This window comes from Tetranychus urticae, chromosome 1 (assembly GCF_039701765.1).
Source record: "Tetranychus urticae isolate SD_2017Ah chromosome 1, NJAU_TeUrti_SD_1.0, whole genome shotgun sequence".
Lineage (NCBI taxonomy): Eukaryota > Metazoa > Arthropoda > Arachnida > Trombidiformes > Tetranychidae > Tetranychus > Tetranychus urticae.
Genome location: NC_142958.1, coordinates 5,663,898 through 5,683,917, shown reverse-complemented (window position 1 = coordinate 5,683,917; position 20,020 = coordinate 5,663,898). Strand labels below are relative to the sequence as shown.

The 20,020-nt window shown below is 31.1% G+C and overlaps 1 protein-coding gene across 1 annotated transcript in view; it reads right to left on the bottom strand.

Moving 5' to 3' along the window:
• Positions 1-1,527: 1,527 nt before the first annotated feature.
• The window catches only part of LOC107362796 (cell adhesion molecule Dscam1-like), a 66,749-nt gene continuing 48,256 nt past the window's right edge, over positions 1,528-20,020 (bottom strand). The window contains exons 13-15 of the mRNA XM_015929929.3: positions 8,845-9,303; positions 3,252-3,631; positions 1,528-2,097 (exon numbers count right to left, since the gene is read on the bottom strand). Of these exons, the coding sequence (XP_015785415.2) occupies positions 2,026-2,097; positions 3,252-3,631; positions 8,845-9,303 (911 nt within the window). The 3' untranslated portion in view covers positions 1,528-2,025. The remainder of the gene's footprint in view (positions 2,098-3,251; positions 3,632-8,844; positions 9,304-20,020) is intronic.

Genomic DNA, 20,020 nt, shown 5'->3' with positions numbered 1-20,020 from the left:
TAGGATCATTGACGTATCTACCTTCACGTATATACTTGTGCAAAATATGCACACAAAACTTGATGTGAGATTTTACTCCAGTTTTAGTAATGTTGCCTCAATCCGAATCGATTAGTCTCGAATTTTAAAAATTGATTTCACTCTATAACGAAGTTTACGCTTTAACCACACAAAGAAAACCCTAAATTAAGAAAGCAAAGCTGAGCTGTTTCCGTGAAGGCTCTATTAGTTGCTCTATTACTTCAACTGTCGCTCAACATGAAATCTGCACTCGTCATTTTTTATTAGCGATTATATGTTTAAAATGTAATTATCGCTATCGTGATGATTGAATTTTCTCATAAAGATAGCTTTCAATTTTCTTGATAATTTTATCATCAATTGGTTAGTTATTGTTATTATTAATGATTCGAGTTACAGAAACAAAACAAGTTAACAGATTGGGAGGAACAGAAAAGTTAATAATAAATAATATCATTACTATCATCATTATTATATCTTTTATGGACACGAGAAAAAAGAAAAAAAAAGTTCTTCTTCTATTATTATTATTACTTTTACTGTCTGATATTATTATTACATTTATTTCTCTTTCTTTTCTCATCTTTAAGCAACAATATTTAACATCCTCTAAGGGTATTCAAGGATACAACAGGAATCCAGTTGAAGGGAATGACCGAGAATCAAATGATAACTTTGATAGGTCAAAATTGATGGCCTGTACTTGGGAGTTGAAAATTTTGTGCCTAACTGGGAGTGAAATGTGTTTGAATCAAGTAGAATAACAGATAGAATAAGAATACAATTTTCATCCTTGAAAAGATTCTTATGGCTTTTCTTTTCTCCCCATCGCCTTAGCTTTTCCTTCACTTTTCTACCTTACTCTGGATTAATCTCATTCTTACCCGCAGGCGATCAAGTTCATCATTTGATTGAGATGAAAATGATGATGTATAGAAGGAAAAGGTGAACCTGTAACCACCAAGGAAATGGTGAAATAGATGAATGAGTTGCAATAAAAAAAGTTCATTTTGTTCATCAATAAAATCGAAACAATTTCAAGTCACAAAAGTTTATTCAATATTCACTCCCAGCTTGATGAATTCAACTTTTCCTTTTTGTGTCAAAAATGATTCAATTGAATAGTTTCACTTTTTCAATTTGTTCATTTACTCAATTGTATAATTCAATATGGATTCACCCTGAGCACTGTTTGCAAAAAAAGTGTTAAACTGATTAGGAAAAGTCGAAGAAAGAAAAAAGTTTTTTCATTGAATTTTTTTCTGGCAAAACTGAATCATATCGATAATGAAAATAAAGATAAACATTGATGTTGAGACTAAACTTGATCAGATATTGATTGTCATTACTAGTGTTGAATAGCCTACGGAGAAGTTGTTGTTGATGTAATCTTGTCATTTGTCGAACAAGCATTCAACATTTGAACAGGGAGTGAATGAACAAAGAAAAACATTTCAACATTTGGAAAAAAGGAAAATGAAAAAAGATTGAAACTGAACAGGCTGGTCAAGGTGAAAATTTGTTTATTGACAAGATAAATTTGGTTAAATGAGAAAAGCAAGAAACGGAAAGAAAAGGTTGGAATCATTAAGACAATCATTTGGAATGGAAATGAAAGAGGAAAATTCTGGTTGTGAAGCAAAAGAAGGAAAAAAAAATATTTTCACCATGATGATGATGAGCGTCATAATGATGATAATAATGAAGGAGAAGATGGAAGCAAAAATAGTAATAATAAGCTCTGGCAATTGTATTATTGTTGTTGATAATAATAGTAACAATGATATGAACAGAAAAACAGAGTTAAAGGTAAATAACAAGTTGAATATGTTGTTTCATGTTTACTGGGAAGTAATGGTATACAGGGATTGGATGGCGAGTAACAAAAATAGTGTATAAAAATGATGCTGATGGAGTAACAGGGAATGATGGAAATGATAACGAGTAGTGAAGGTGAGTTGGATTGTTGGCTGATGAGCTTCATTTATGAGCTGGTTAAATCGATTAGACAATGTTCCGGGGATTTATTTTGTCCCAATACGTTCCATGATTAGGATTCCCTGGATTGATGAGGCACTGTATAGTAAAAGGTAAAAGTGAATGGAATGAGAAATGGGGACAAAATTAATTGGTCAATGTCCGTTCAATAGAATGAGTTGATAATGTATGATTGTGACAAATGAAGAGGATAAAGATAATGAAAATTGGACGATGAAAATGATAAGGATGAGGTTAAGAATGGGAATGATTATGATGATGATGATGGGATGAAAGTGAAAATGATTAGCTCGATTAGCTGTATTGTGATGGAGGTTAGTTGAGGAATCGAAAGGTTGAAAGAGCAAAACATTTATCACTATTGTTAGTTTTTTTTTCATTTTTTCTCTGTATTCTTTTTCCAATCATTTGGTTATCATTCATGTTTTTCATGAATTTCTTAATTCATCTTGGGATATTAATACTTTTATTGTCAATCATTATCTTTGTTAAACTTGATTCAAGAGGGAAAATGGATGAAACTTTTTTCTTCTTTTTTTCTTAAGATGTTCTATTCAAGATTGATGAACATCAATCTGTTAATTGTGTGTTTGTGTTTTTATTCACATGCATTCATTCCTCGATATGTCGAGTGGAGAAGAAGAGGAAAAAGAAGAAAGAAAGTTGCAAGATGATAAATCAAGAGAATGTTGAATTGGGAGAATTGAAAGAGCATGGTATTTCGAATAGAATTTTGATCAAAAATTTGAAAGAGAAAAAAAACAAATGATGAAGAGTAAACAGTTGAGTTATATTAATATTAATTTGTGCATCAACACATTTTTTTCTGTAATTTTACTCAACGCTGCGAATGGTTGGTAAAAGGGAAAAAAAGTTCATTGGCAAGATAATGTACAGTGAAAAGGGTGAAGAGGAAAAAATGTGAAACAAGAAAAATGATGGCGAGTTGGAACAATATTTTACATAGATAATGATAATATCAATAGTTTATGGCGATGAAGGTGAAAATGATTTATTAAAGTTGTGAAAAAAAGATCAAGAAAAATTATAGATAAACAATAATGAATTATCAAAACATAATCAACTTAATGGTTTATGAAGAGAGAGAAATGAAGAAGGAAAAATTCAAATCTACATTTCGAATATTTTACGCAAAAAAACATAATGAAGATGATGTTGATGATGAGGTTATTCAGGAGGCTTAATTAGATTTTAGAGGAAAAAAGATTAACCTTTTTATGAGGAACATCATAAGTGTGTGAGTTAGGCGCACCATTGACTATCAACTGATGCTGAGGGTGAGACCTTCCTTCATTGTTTAAGCTCCTTTCATAGGCTGATATACGACTTAAGGCATACGGAGATGGAAAGTAGATTGACTCGTTGGCTGTTGACCCTGTTGATGTTGTATTGGGAATCAGTGTTCCTCCGGTTGTGACTCCGACTCCGGTTAGATGACGGTTTCCTTTTAGGTTGTTGGTGGATGCAAAAAAGTCCATTGTTGGCTCATCCGAGTTGGAGTTGCGAAGTGAATGTCTCTTGGCTGTATTATCCCAATCAGATAGAGGCATTGATTCACATGATTTATTGCCATCACAAGCAACTCCATCTCCTACAAATGGATCAAATACAACAACAAATTAGATGAGAAGAGGAAGAGAGAGAGAGAAAAAAAATAGGAACCAAACAAGAAGAGTTGATACCAATTACAGAATAAACAAGAAAAGTTAATAATCAATTTCAAGTAAGCTCATCATGTAACTTTCACTGTCACTGTCAGTTTCAATTTATCTCAACTGGATTCAAGCAAAATGAGAAACAATATTTTGTCTTTACTTTTACAATCCAACAAAATCTTTAGCTGTGATAATGATGAGTATATTTTTTGAAAATCAGGCAACTGAAAGCGAAACAAGTTGCTAAATTTTATTTTTAAACTCAAAACTTGTCAGTTAAAGTAAAGAAAGTATCATCACTTTCGAGAAGCAGGGAGGAAAAGAAACAAGATGATAATGATGATGATGGCATAAAGATGGAAGAAGAAGGTGAGAGAAGAAAAAAAAATGTTGAAATGAAATCCTTCATGAGGTTCATGTTCATTTAAAAAGGTGAAATTGATGATGGGAATGATGAGGATGGAAATGGAAACGAAGCGAAAATATTGACTTAGCTGATGTCAAACCTAATCCTTGACTGGATTTTTCATTCATGTTCAATATATTTATCTGTCCACTGTGAGTATGTTTACTATCCAAAGGTATTTACTGTTGACATTGGCTTTTAACAATCTTAATATTGGTACACAAAAGACTGATAAGTAAAACTGGAAAAGAAAGACGATAAAAGTAAATGTATCTTCCTGGACAATCTTCACCCATCTTCCACTTCCTCTATCAACACATTGATTTATCTTGCTCTATTGATATTATTTATCCAATAACGGGAAACATTAATATGCTAATAACACAACAATAATCATGAAACCTGTATTTATAACACAAAACTTCGCCTTCCTCAGTAAGTTTAGACTTGACTAACAAAATTTTTTAAAAAAAAAACTTTAAAAACTCCAGCATCAAAGTAATGAAACTATCCAAAATTATCGTCTATAATAGACTTGAGAGGAAAGATTTATTTTCTAGTTAAATGAGTTTTTCAATTAAAATTCAACGTTGAAATATCAGTCGAAATCTTGCATATTTAATTCTTAATCTGTTTCACCTCCAAGCTGGGAGTGAATTTTATCATTTTAACTCCGAGAACTGGGAGTCGAAAAGTTCTGATAGAACTCACTCCCAGCTTGAGATGTAAAATTAGATAAATAATCAGAAATTATTGGGGATTATAGCCTTTGGAATTACCGTTCTTTCGTAACGTTTGGAAAACTTGAATATCCAAAATCAGTAATGAAATTTCCATGATAATCATTTTCGATTTTTAATAGAAACATTTCATTTTTTCTTTTTCAATTAGAACTCGATGGGGAATTGTGAGTCAAAATCTTGAATAGGTAATTCAAAATCTGTTTTACCTCCAAGCTGGAGTGTGTTTTAGCATTTCAACTCCAATAACTGGGAGTGAAAATGTTCTGATAAAAACCCTCCCAGCTTTTATTGAAAATTTGACAATTCATTAGAAATTATTGTGGAATAACAACCTTTGGAATTGCCGCTTTTCATGATTTCCAAAAGGTGAAAGTCTCTTGAGATGATTTAATTGAATAACATTTTCCTTTTGAAGTAAACATACGATTGAATGCTCAGTTGGATACACCTTGAGGCTGAGTTATTAAAAAAATGTTTCAAATTTAATCGACTTACAAATGCTGAGTAAACAAAGGCAGCTGGGAGTAAAAAATATTACATTTAATGGACGAAACAAAAAATACCAACGAAATTTCAAGATTCATCAAATTTTGCCTCATCAAATGGTAATGATAATGGTTGATAATAATGAAAACAATAATAAAACGATAACAAAGAAAAATAAAATTTAAGAAATTGCAAATAAAGCCTTTTCCTTTCACTTTTTACTCCAATTTACACTTATATTACCGTTGCCATGAAAGAAAAGGTGATAAAACTTTTGAATGTTGCCCGACTTAATCACCTTATTGATATTGGGTCAAGAAAATGAGAATGCAAAGGTTAAAAAATGTTGGCATTTATATATTAATTTTAGTTTCTTGGGAGTGATTTTTCCTTCTTTCTTTTCTTTTCTTCCTTTTTTTCAATTCTGTAAACTAAGCATTTCTTTTCATGGACATGGATATTGAAAGAATATGGATAATGGTTGAAAAGTGAATATTTCTCATGAGATTTTCGTTGAATCTGTTGAACGGCTTAACGCATCAAGTATTACATTAACTGGAGAAGGAAGAAAAAGGATTTTCCATTTTCTCTCTCTTTCCTTTCTTCCCTGATATTTAAACTCAAATTGCTCTCCATTAAACTCTTCCAGACCATTTGATCCAGTCAATTTACAATTGAAAGTATTGACTGAAACTTTAATGATAATAATGAGGCTCATGAGATTGAATAAATTTCAACTTATCAAGTGAATGGTCAACATGGCGAGGGAAGATGGAGAAGCAAATTCAAAGTGAACATTATTAATTAATAAATTGATGTAAATTGAAACTTTGTTGTTTTTCGTTGCATTTCAAGCATTCTAATCTAATCATGGTTTTCAGGGAAGGAAAAAAATTCAATTGACATGTTGCTGCAATTGAATCAGATTTATCTGAATAGATTTATTTTTACTTATTTTTTCTCTTTTCTTTTTCTCCAGTCTTGATTCATCCAATGAATTATTCAACTTTGAACCAATACTGATAGATTATTAATGTGAAAACAAAACGATTTTGGAATGAATTCAATGAATGATTCAGATAGAGTTTTGTAATTGAATTTGTTGATATTAAAAGAAGGAAAAAAAGGTCAAACCAAGTGATTTTCATTCCATGTTCTTTACCATGAATATCTATTTCAATGGAATATTTTTATAGATAATTTGTTCACCTTGATAGATTATGACGTCTTTACCATTGAGAAAACTTTATATTCACAGGGAATGGAAATTGTTCCAAGTGTGAATAGAATTTAATTTTGTTTCTTTTTTCCTGTTTTTTCCACTTGAAAGTTTCGAATCGAAACTTGAATAGTTTCTCTTCTTTCACTGGTCAAGTTCAATATCATGATACTAATGATACAGATTGGGAGGGAATTTGGAGAAAAGGGAAAAGTTTAAATAATCTATGATTAAAAGGTCACATTTCGATTTTTGATCCTGATGGTGTAACAAATGGTGTTGCTCTTGACCACAATCAAACTTTCTTTTCCTGAACATGAAAAGGAAAATGTGAAAAGTGAAAAAGAAACAAGAGATAAATTCTTTTCTTATCCTTTGCCTTGTTTCAACCTTCATCATCATCATTATACATGTTATTCTGTATGAAATTTTGCTTGCTTCTTCACATAAAAATAAAACCATTTCTCAATATCAATGTTTTTTCATCTCAAATCCATTTGAGTAAACATTAATCATTCAATTTTCACCTCATCATCAGAAAATGTGTCAATTGAGAGAAAAGGTGGCGAAAAGAGAAACTTTTTTCTCTTCTTTTCTTGAATCAACAAATCGGATCCCATTATCATTATCAACTGAGGTCAGCACAAATTTTGTTGTGTCCAAAGTTAACAAAGATTCATTTGAAGCAATTTACTGAAGAAAAGGAAGAAAAGTGAAAATTGAACAAATCATGAAACCAATCAAAAACATGCTTTGAATTTGTTGCCTCAAAAAACTTTTCCTTCTCAATCTTTCCAAACTTTACACTAAATGTTTAGAAATCAGAAAAAATGAAAACATCGATATTGAGCGAAAACTTGAAAAGCAAAAAACTATTTTTTCGGAAATAAACACTTTTCATGCAATTCCAGTTCGGTTAAAATTATCTCGAAAGTGAAGCAATTATCTGACTCAGAATGACTCGAAACCCTCGATTAGAATCGATTATGAAAGTGAGAAAAAGATTTAAATTGAAAAGATCGAAAAAAAAATTTCGTGTTCGAAAATCAGAAACACATTTTTTTCGGCTTATTCATTATGCATTTCTCGGCATTTGCGAAAGAAACTTTTCTCTTTTGGAAAAGTCTTGAATGTTTTCTGTGTTTGGTGATAAATGTTTGCAATTATCGTGAAATATTGCAGTCATTTCTGGCACTTTTCAATTGTTTAACAAGCAGAGTTGAGTTTATCCATGTTATTGGCACGCTATTCAACAATTATCACTGACATTGTTCATGATAAACAAGTGAACATTTTGAAGTTTCGTGTGGACAGACAAAGTTCATCAATCATCAAGTTTATCATTTCTTCATTTTCTTTTCACCTTTTTTCGTCTTCTTTAGTATCCAATTATTTCTATCCTTTTTTTCCTCCTCTAAGCACCTTGTCGTCTTTCAATTCTAAGATTGATAAATTTTTATTACTTTATTAAAGATTCACTTGGACAGTGAACCAATGAAACAAATCATTGATCCAAACGAGTGAAGCCAAGTTTAAAAATGAAATCAAAATTTAACGTTAATCTTCAATTCCATCAATATTAAATTAATGAAATGGCAAACTATTAGCAAATGAAAAGTATTTATTTAGTTTTAATCTTTTGCCAAATTTTCTCATCAAATTTTCATTTCCTAATTTATTCATTTGAGTCGAGTTATTAAGTTTCAATTTTGTTTCCACTTTTTTTGTCAAACTAAACAAAAAGTTTGCAAACAAGTTGAAGAGTTGAAAAATGACAGATTGAAGATGAAGAGAGAAGAGACGAAATGAAAAAAATAAGTTTATATTAAAAGAGACAAAGAATGAAATTTTGCAAGAAAGTGAATAAAATGGAAGTTTTTTTTCTTCTTCTTCAAGTTTTCTGTCGAGTTGAAAGCAATTTACTAATAATATGTTTCAACAAAACATTGTGTGCTTCAACAACGTTTAGTTGACAGATTTTTCGAGTAAAAATAAGAAAGAGAAGAAGAAGAAAAGAGAGTAAAGAGTGAAACAGATTTTTCATTTTGAACATAAGAGTAATACATGAATATGAATATTGTTTTTGAAAGACAAGTTGTCTTGAAGCACGCAAGTGAACAACTCATCAGACTCATGATGATGATTCAGTTGAATTCAATTGGAAAAACTCTTTCTCATCCATCTTTAATTTTCAACAAGAGAGTCAATATTGACTTATCAATCAAAAAATGGATCAAAAATAATTGCTTGCAAAATTGATGGACAATTTGGGAAGCTTTGCTTTGGCTACTTTACCTGGAATTTGTTGGTTTGCGTGAAAGTTTTGCCTCTTTTTAAACATGGCACAAATCACTCCCAAAATGAGTGTCAAGACGACCAGTGCTGAGGCAAGTGGCATCACAATTTTCAACTGATGAGCCAAGTCTTCTAGGTTCTCTTGACTTGGATAGGGAATGGGTTCACCTGATGCTGTTAGTGTGCCAAATGTATACTCGGCTCCGGTTGATCCAGCCTCGTTGTGTGCAGTGATGAACACGTTGTACCAAGTAGCTGGTGACAAGTCACTTAGGATTACCATTCGTTGGTCGGGAATGATGTTGGTTGAAACGAGAATGTATTCACGAGAATGTTTCACCTTGTATTGAACGTTGAAATTTAAAATTGGACAACCACCCGAAGTCCAAGAGGTTAAATTGATGAGAGCAAAGGTAGAGTTAACTGTGAGTAAATCATGTAAATCAGGAGCAATTGGAGCTGTTGAAGAAAAATAGAAAAATTAGTTTCGAAAATTTAGTTTCTCTAAAAAATCTTCTTCAATTCATTGACCAACTTTGAAGCAGTAACAAGCCAAAACTAAAAACATCAAAACATTTGAAAACATTGAATCTCTTTTTTCGAGTTTCATCTTTCCTTAGCTTCGAAAATTATTTTTCAAAATTTTTTCGTTTTTCGTTTTTGAATTCATTTTTTCGTTCAACTTCAATTAGTTTATCATCAAGTGAAATGAAAATAAGATTGGCGAGTTGAATGAGAAAAGAGCAAAATGAAGTTAAATTGCGTGATAATTCATTAGCTAAAAGTTTATTAAAGATGAAGGGCAAAAAGTAAGAAATAATCATGAAAATGATAATGATGTTAATAATCAAAATGGCATTTATTATGGCAGTGGAAGTGCATCAACATTATGAATAAATTTGTGTTCATTTGGAGTGAAACTACGAAAATGGAAGAAGAAGAAGAAGAAAAAGTAAAAAGTAAAAGGTGAAAAAAGAAGCGATTCAACAGTGATTATAATAAATTGATGGAGTATAATAACAGGGAATGATAACATGATGATTTGATGATAACCAGAATATTATCATTGTCATGGACCAACTTGTGTCAATATTATTGCACGGAAAAATTTTGCTTCATTCAACTCATCAAATGATTATTATTAATATTAAAGATAAATCACTGGAGGACACTTTTTCTTCTTCTTCTTCTCAACTCGCTCATCTTTTCAATGTTTAATATCTGTTGTTTCAATTGACATTATTCATGATGATGAGGATGATGATATTTCTCACTCCCAGTCAATTTTGATGGAGGAAAGAAAAAAGTTGAAGAAGAAAAATGTTTAACCATTGGAATAAAAGGAAAAGGTTAACTGTATAACTAATTATTTCCGTCTCAATGAGACTTGAAAGGTATACATTATTATTAATAGAAAAATGTATTTACTTTTACATTCTGCCTTTCATTTTGTCTTTCCAGTTTTCGTGTTGATCAATCAAGATGGAAGGTTCAAGGAAACCAGAAGTTTCCGATATTTTTCGATCTACAACCAAAAATCTCTTTTTGGGTTTACTTTTTTCATCAACTAGACACGTTAAGCTATCCTCAAGTTATCACTTCTTTTCATGTATTCATAACTTTTAAACGTTCAAAGGAGAACAATTTTTCAATTCTTTTTAATAAAAGAATGAATTTTCAATGTCAGGTGACAATCATGATGAGCTTTGCACTCATTTTTCCCCTGCTTTTTGCCTTTTCTTCTATTCTTTAAAGTTGAAGATTGAAATTGGATCAGTTTATAAAGAGTCATTGATGGTTATGAACAGAGTTGATGGTTTCATGCTTACACATTAAAGGCAAGAAAAGAGTAATGATGAGGTGAATATTGCGATATGTTGTATGTTGCTCTTAATTATATAAAACTATTTACCTTGGCATCAATCAAAATGATCAATCAACTCGCCATAATCGTTCTTATAACTTTCAATCTTGAGATGTTTTTTATTCATGGAATCGATGGAAACTGATGGATCTTTTAATGATCAACAATTTTAGCTCAATATCATTTTGCCGATTTCGGTCAAGTCAAAGTTGAAACAATTTTCTTGTTTTGCAAAACAACATTAAGATTTAACTCTACAAGTTTTCCAGTTCATCGTCTTTTGGTTTTTATTGCAATCTGAAAACTTCATATTTCTCAAAAATTTTGAAAGAAAATGAAAATGAGCTCGAAATTGAAAGCTTCAAAATTTGTGTTTTTATATGTAAAGAGGTTGATGAAAACAGTTTTGCCCAAAATAGTTTATCACAATATTGTGATCATTATGACAAGACAAACAATTAATAACAATTGTTTTGTGTTTAAATAACAAGTTGAGACAAGAATGAAACTTTTTTTTCCTCTTCTCAAATAATATGTTTAAAATGTTTTTCATTCAAGTGTAAGATTTGAAGTTTTTTTTGTCTGTTCAACAATTCATCTGTTTTTGTGTTTTTCCTTTCTTGCATCCCATTCTTACTCTGTTTTTTATGCAGCCAAAAAAAGAAATGAAAGAAACGAGTAAATCACTATTGTTATTAAATTGCTTTATTCAGTTTCATTCAGATTAAAATCCTCAGGACTTGGTGTAAAAACTGTAAAGATACTGAAGAAGAAGCCAGAGTAAAAAAGAGAATGTGTAAAAGATGGAAAAGGATTTTTACATCAACTCTGCTAATGTAGTTTTGTATTGTGAAGAGCTCATAAGATGAAGTAGTAAAAGTAAAAATGAAGCTAAAAGTGTTTTCCAGCCTCAAGAATTTTTACCACTTTTTCTGTACTTCTCAAGCTTCTTCTCTTTTTTTTCAAGATATTTTTTGCCAGTTTCTTTTTCCTCTTGAAGGATTCCTTGGAATCCAGCTGATCAATGGTTACACAAGAAAAGAGCAGTTTCTTCCTTTTCTTTCACACTTCATCTTCATGTTCATGTTCATCATCATTTTCCTCTTGTTGATAGTTTTGAGAAACAGAAGAAACGAGAAAAGCTTTTCTCATTTTTGCTATTGGATGTTGAGAAGCGAAGAAAAAAAATAGTTGCAAATACATTGTGTTATACATATCATGAAGTCTCATTGATGAGAAATAACTTGAGCAACATTCAAAATCGAAATGAAGATAACAGGAAGAATGGCAAAAAGATGGATGAAAAGGAAAAGAAAATAGATTTTTCACCTTTTTTTCTTCTTCTCCACTCACCAATCATGAAACGCATAAATTGTTGATTCACTTCTTTTTTTTGCTGCTGCTTCTCTCTTTGCTATTCTTCATCTTCATCTTGGCCTTGCTCTCTCAATATGACGGTAATGATGATGATCTGGATACGAATCATCATTAACTGTTTATAAAATCTATCAAGTCAAAGAAAACCATCAGCATTCTTGATGAAAAAACTGAACCACACAAGGAATGGATATCATTTGACTTGATATTCGTTTTTTTGTTGCAGCAAAAAAAACATTTCACTCATCATTTATCCTTAATTGAAGGTTTTAACACTTTTTACCGTCAAGTTTAACCAATTGTTATCCAAGTTATCATTTGTGTAATCATTTTGGTAAACTGAACAAGATCATTTAGCAACTCTGTAACGGTCTTACAACTATTACTCTGGATTCAATTTTAAAATCGTAAGACAAAAAATCGAAAAGTAAACTTGAAATTGTCTAAATCAGAGTTGCATGAAAATGTTCAAAACGATTTTCATGGAAATTTCATCTTGTTCGATAATGAGATTTTCAATTTTCGATATGAAGTTTATGGAATTTTATGAATGCATGAAAAAAAGAATTTTTTGCCTCAGAATTCGTCAAACCTTGTTACGGGGAAAACCAAATGTGAACATTTATCAACTGATAATACAATTTGAAGATGAACTTTGCCTGATTGAATTTGTCAATGAGTTTATGAGATTACAAAGATAGTTTATTTTGTTAGTGTCAAGTTGAAATTGAAACTTGTGATAAAGTCTAGACAAATGTAATAACGTTCATTTGAAAGGAAAACAGTTTTTGTTTTGAACAAACGAAAGGAAAAACATTATTAAATTTGAAAGTTGACACATTCACAGGGAGTGTTGAGAGGAAAAAGTTGACCAAAGTTGACCAATTTTTGTCATCATTTTAAACAATGGAAAAAATTGATGAACAAGAATGGAAAAAGAATGAATGGGAGAAAAATTTGTCCAAAAGTTGATTGGAAAGGCTGATGACAGGGAGTGAAAATGAAATGATGGAAATAGACAGGGAATGATAAAGATGATAAAGTAGTCGAGTTGATTTGATGATATGAGAATGAAGACAAAAAGAGTTTATATTTACTGATAAATTGGGTTAAAGTCGGAAAAGTGTGTTAAGTCGTTGGAAGAGAAAATCTCTGAGGAATAAATATCTTTTTGTCTTTTTTTCTTTTTATCTTTTTCTCTCCTGAATGACAGAAGAAGAGAGAGAGAGAGAAATGCTTCTTTTCCATGAGAGATGAAATTTTTCAGTTTTCATGGTAAAGAGAAAACGTGAGTTTTGTTTGTGTACTATTGAAGAGACTTGGAATGATTGAACAGAGAAGAAAAAAATAGGTGAAAATTTTCTTTTCTTTTTGATTTTCTCTCGCTTCTAAATTAAATATAATTTCAGAATCAGAATCAATATCACGATCAACTTTGGGTCGAGATCAATAATCAACTCACTTGAGGTTTACCCTTTTATTTATCATCAATAACAAGATGTGTAAACTTTGAGACGGAATAATGATGAGGAAAAGTGATGAAAAGAAAAGTTAATTTTAAAGAATTGAAAGATTTCTCTTTTTTTCCTTCACATTGAATATTCTTTCAGAATTTTTTCCAAAAATTTTCCAATTCTTTTCCTCTTCATTTATTGTCTTTTCATTTTTCATCTCATCTTGTTCATTTTGTTGTGTTTTTGACTCTCAATTTTGTTTGTTTTCTTCAAAATTTGATCATGGAGAATCGTAAAGTTGTGGAAAGATGAAAATGAAAAAGAATCAGTTGTTGTCCTTTTTTTTGTTTTTCACTTTTTTTCTGTTGACTTTTTACTTTGTAGTTTATTGTACTTTTTACGCTTTTCTGCTGATTACAAATGAAATGGTGACAAACGATTATCTATTGATGCATTTGCTTTTAAAGCTTGACAATTTAATTAAAAGTGAGAAAAGTTAGGCAAAAAGATCAAAAGTGAGAGAAAAAAATAGAACTGAGGAGACAACAATCATGAAAAAGAAGAAGAGATTTTTATAGCAAACATTAAAAGTGCAAATCTCAGCTAAAGATGAAAAAAGACACAACAAAGTGATTCTTTTGGGTTACAAATGAGATCGGAAAGCTCGAGATTTATAGCATTAAAAGTGAGCTCAGTTTGCATAATATTTACCAGTTTTCAGTTAACTTTTTTTCTAAAAATTTGTCAACTTAATCTACCAAATCAAAAAATAATTATTATAGCATGTTGACGTCTGTGCCAGGTCAGGCAAGTTTGCGCCAGAACTGAACTTTTTTATACTACGAATTCAAAATGGAAGCCTGTCTTTATACGATCAGAAAACTCATGTAACACCAATCAGCTATGTTAGGGAAGGCCACAGCGTACTACACTGGATAGATAACACTTTTTGTAACCCACTGGTGACTCACAAATGTTCATTGGGTGAAAATAAAATGATTGATAAGACTGGCGATCAAATCTATTATTTCTTCCAACTGTCATGAAAAATCGTTAAATTTATAATAGCATTTATATAATTTGGATAAAAAGCATTCAATAGATAACACTACTGGTTGTCTTGAAACCCAAACAGAATAGTTCAGTACGAATGATATCAGTTTAGTATCCTAGTTGATGAGAGTTTAGTAGTTTAGTTTATTATTATAATAGTATTTTGTCTTTTAAAGTACATTTGAGAAGTTTTCAACTTGATTGCAATGGAATCACCTTTGAATCTCTTTGCTGCCTGTAAGCCTACTGGAATAATTGCCAAAGCCCTTTATTCTGGTCGTAAAGCCGTTTTCATGTCTTGCACATTGGTATTTATATTCTGCTCTGTAGTTTGGGCACTCCAACTATCGAAGTTAAAAGAAACTTGGAGGCAAATTTATGCGATAGTTTTTTGTTTTCATAACATTAATCGTGCAATCATCGTCTACTCGGTTTACTGGAATCGAGACAATTACATCGACTGCTTCAATCACTTTGAATTCAATGCTAACATCAATACAATTTCTCCATCATTGATAAAGTATTTGGCAAAGAATCGCTTAATCATTTCGACACTATTATTATCAGCATTTGTTTGCTATTCTATCGCAGTAATCATGGCACTTATTGAATTCCATCCTCAAATTTGGCATTTCATCATAAAAATGAGTGCTATAGCATGTTACTACTTTTATCTTAACTTCTATGTCGAAAGTTGCCTTTATATTCAAAGTTGTTTCATGCAAGTTGAACATCAAATAGATTTAGTTAACCACTCAAACAGTACGCTGTCACTTGCTAAAGTCCGCCAAGTTCGTCGTCTGTATTGCATTGCTATTGAAACTACAGAAAAGTTAAATTCCTTGTTGTTACCAGCCACAGCCACATATTTTGTGCTGAGTCTTATAGTCAACCATTACGTCTTTAGTAATGTGATATCTTTTCCATCCTTGCGAGTTACATTGATGTTCATTGCAGAATTTACAGCTTTCTTCGTTGTAACTTATCACATTATTTATGTCAATCACCTTGCGGTCAGAATTTATGAAAAAGTTTATTCTTTTTCATTTAAAACAGATGCGGTTAATGTGAGCAAAGAGGTAATTCAATACTGTTTTATTTCCAATATTATGATATCTACAAAATCTCTATTCATGGTTGAATTTTACTTTGCTAATTTTAATTTACTTACTCTTTCTTGAAATTAGATTCAATTGCTTCTGACTCGCATAGCACGGACTGATGTTGGCTTGACTTGGCTTAATATCTTTGTTATCACACCGACTTGCGTTACTTCGTTGGCTACTATATCATTGACCATTACTTTGGCAGTTCCAACTTTAATTAAACTTATCAGATTTTAACGTTTTCCTTGAATTCAGCCTTTCAGTAAATATAGACTCATCCGATCGACTGATTGCTGACGCACATTATCTTGCTTTTATAATAACAATTCATTTGAATGAACGAATTAAAAGGCAGCAATAAGCATCATTGTTTGAAAATAAAATGATTGATCAGACTGGCGATCAAATCTATTATTTTCTTCAACTTTCTTGATTGATTGTGATACAATAATTGTAAACAATTCAGTGATTTAATGAATAAAAAATCTATAATAATTAAAAAATCGAAACCTGGTCCGACTTGATTTAAAAAACCTTTCATTTGAACCATTTTAACCTTAAGTTATCCAACCAATATCCAAGAAAAGCATTTTATTTTTACAACTTTGATAATTTGATTTTTTCTTTGCAAAAAAAAGTTGGAACTCTTGCTACTTTTTTGTGCATTGCTAAAGTGGAAATAAAATAAAATGAATTAAAATGTTAAACTGTTATCCATTTGTTATCTAATACAAACATGGATTTTGTATTTAAATTGAAACTGAATTGAAATTCATTGAAGATATTTAGGGTGAGAAAAAGGTGAAAATGGATAATTTGAAGATAAAAGTTTTTCCTCTCGATTTGCATCACCATATTCAGTGAAAATGATTTTGTTTTTTTTGAGTCTTTTATCTCTTCTCTCATTACTCGAAAGGTAATCGGATACTCGACTTAAAGGGTTGATTATAGTTAGCAAAACAATGATTATCTTGGATAAGTGGTTGATGATGATGGAGAAAATTTATTGTGAAAAAGTAAAAGAGAAAGTAGGAAAAAAAAAACAATTTCTATTATTTTTTGTTCACTTTTTCTGCTACTTTTACTCATAATCATCTTCATCGTCATCTTTAGATTGAAATGATTAAAAAAACCTCTAATGGTTCTCTAATTACAAATAAAGATGCCACTTACATGGCATTAGCTTACACACTTATACTGGTAATGAGTTGAAAGACATTAAGTGATGCTGATGATTAGAGAAGGAAAATGTGAAGAGAATCGTAAAAAAAGTGAAAAGTTTAATCGATCAAGTTGATGTGCATAAATGAGCAAATTTTGTTTCAATTTCAATTCACATAATTCCATTATTAATACACATTAGTGAACATTTCCAAAGAAAAATTATCTGCTTTCCCTATGAATATTCTCAATGATCTTTTCCTCTTCACGATAAACATTTGAAATTATCATTTTTTTCTGCTTTTCCAATGAATTCAGATGATGTTCAGTTTATGTTTACTATGAATTGAAACATTTCTCCCTTTCACCATTTATCTGGTCATCAATCACAATTGTTTATGGATAACTTGTTCAAGTTTGTTTTGTACGTCAAGATAACTTATCTTTACATTTTACATTATTTAACCTTACCATGTAAATATCATCAAATCAATACCTAACAGAAAAAAAAGGTTTTTGATTTGTTTCTTTGCTAAAATTGACTGAACCTGTTTTTAACAACTTTGATCGCTGATCAAGGATAAGGAAACATAAGAGTTTGGTTCTTTGAATCATGTTTTCTACATCTTTAACTGTTTAACTGGGCCGCGAAAGACAGTAGAAGTGACTGCCACTCGAAGCACTTTATTTCAAAACTGTGTTTGTTCGGACTGCAATTGTCACTCAGTAAACTTGCAATTTAAATATTAGTAAAACGATAGATCTATAATTGTATTGATTAATTCATTAAAAGACAAAAATGTTGCTTAAATCAGTGGCCAAACTGTAGACAAATGTATCGAATTGAAAAACTTGTCAAATTGATTGATTGCTCTTGCAATAAAATTTAATCATAAGCTTATGAAATTTTCTCGATTTGATTGTTGAGTTAAATTTTAACAATGCAAAAGGTCATCTTTTGTATATTGTTACAAAGATATTGCTTATAATTGATCCCGATAACTAACTCATCTGATTGACTAGAAGCCAACCCGTTGCGAATCAATACGAAAGATCTATTGATTGTTATTATAATCACTGTTCTTTGCATATCATCAAAATCTTCGTCTTATTTGGTAAGCTGAACTTGGAAAGTGCGGTTGAAAAACTTCAATATTAAGTTGATAAATACAATCAGAATGAGTCTATCAAGTGAAACAGAATTGAATTCCTTTGCAATATGTAAGCCAACTGGAATATTTGCTAAGGCACTTTATTCCGACAATAAACTCGTTTTTGGGTCTATTGCTGTCAGCTAGTTAATGGTTTAATTTGGGTGGTTCAATTGTGGAGCCTGGCAGACACAGTGGCTAAGGTTAACTTTTCGATTTGTGCTGCTACTGCATCCAATTGTGGCGTCTGCACAATCGTTATCTGGTTGAATCGGAACAAGTTCATTGATATCTTTAACCACTTTGAACGGAACGTCAATATGAACTCGCTATGTTCATCTGTGGCTCCTTATTTGAAAAAGCATCGGTTACTCATAAAGATTCATACATTGGTATGTTTTGCACTCTTCTTTGCAACAACATTCTACAATCCTGCACTGAAGTCCAATTCAAAATTGATTTTATGCAAATTTATTGTTATCTCGAGTATCAAAACCATGGGACTCTACACGTATTACACTTTTCTCAGTTTCTCACTTGAAACTTTTCTCTATATTCAATGCTGTTTCCTTCAAGTTGAACACAAAATACACGAACTCAACTGGTCAAACAGTGAACCTAATATTGTTAACATTCGACGAGTTCGTTGTGCATACTGTATTGCTATTGAAAATACTCGAATGCTCAATTCGCTCTTGTTTTTTTTGTTTGGTGCATATTTTGTGCTTAGTTTCGTTTCAACTCATTGCGCTCTTGTAGCGCTAATCGCTGATCCAGCTTTTTTAACTGCAGTGATTACCATTGGCAACACCATAACCTTTTCTCTTGTAATGTATCACATGATATACATTAATCACCTTGGAACACGAATCTATGAACTTTTGCAACGAAATCTATTCACAAGTTTATGAAATTATATTTTAACAATACGAATGGTCATCTTTCATATAATTTACATTTTTTATCATTGATTTCACCAACGCATCTGATTGCCTAGAAGCATACCCGTTGTGAATCAATATGAAAGACTTATTTAAAGATTATTCATTGTTAAAACTTAATTGTTAATTTATTGTTGATTTCAATAACTGACTCATCTGATTATCTAGAAACTCACCCGGACTCAAACAATAGATTTATTGATTATTGCAACTTTCGTAACCTTTCCTCGAAAATCTACGTCTTATTTGGCAAGCTGAACTGCGGTTAAAACTTCAATATAAAGTTGATTAATACAATCAGAATGAGTATATCAAGTGAAACAGGATTGAGTCCCTTTACAATATGTAAGCCAACTGGGCTATTTGCTAAAGCAATTTATTCCGGTCGTAATTTCGTTTATTGGTCTATAGCTGTTCTCCAGCTAATTGATGGTTCGATCTGGACGATTGAAATGTTGATGGCGCAAAGAATCTCGAGCAAGATTATTTTTTCAATCTGTGCTATTACTGCATTCACTTTGGCGACCTTCATGGCTGTTGTCTGGCGAAACCTGAACAAGTTTATTGATATCTTTTATCACTTTGAACGAAATGTTAACATTAACTTGCTATGTTCATCTTTGCCTCCATATTTGAAAATGCATCGCTTAATCATAAAGATACATGCAATATTGTGTTTTTCGTGCTTCTTTCCGCTACAAATTTACTCGACATTTGCCATTCAGTTCGATTCATCACTGATTGTATGGAAGTACATTGTCCTCTTCGTTATCAGAACGATGGGTCTGTTTATTTTCTACAGTTTTCTCGGTTTCTTGATTCAAACTTTTCTCTATATTCAAAGCTGTTTCCTGCAAGTTGAACATGAAATACATACATTGAACGCATCAAACAGGAAACTCGATATTGTTAGCATTCGACAGATTCGTTATGTATATTGCATTGCTATTGAAAATACAGAAATGCTCAATTCTTTCTTGTTTTTCCTGATTGGCCAACAATTCATTCTTAGTTTTGTTGCAACTCATTCCTCTCTTGCAGCTTTAATCGCTAATCCAAATTTTATAGC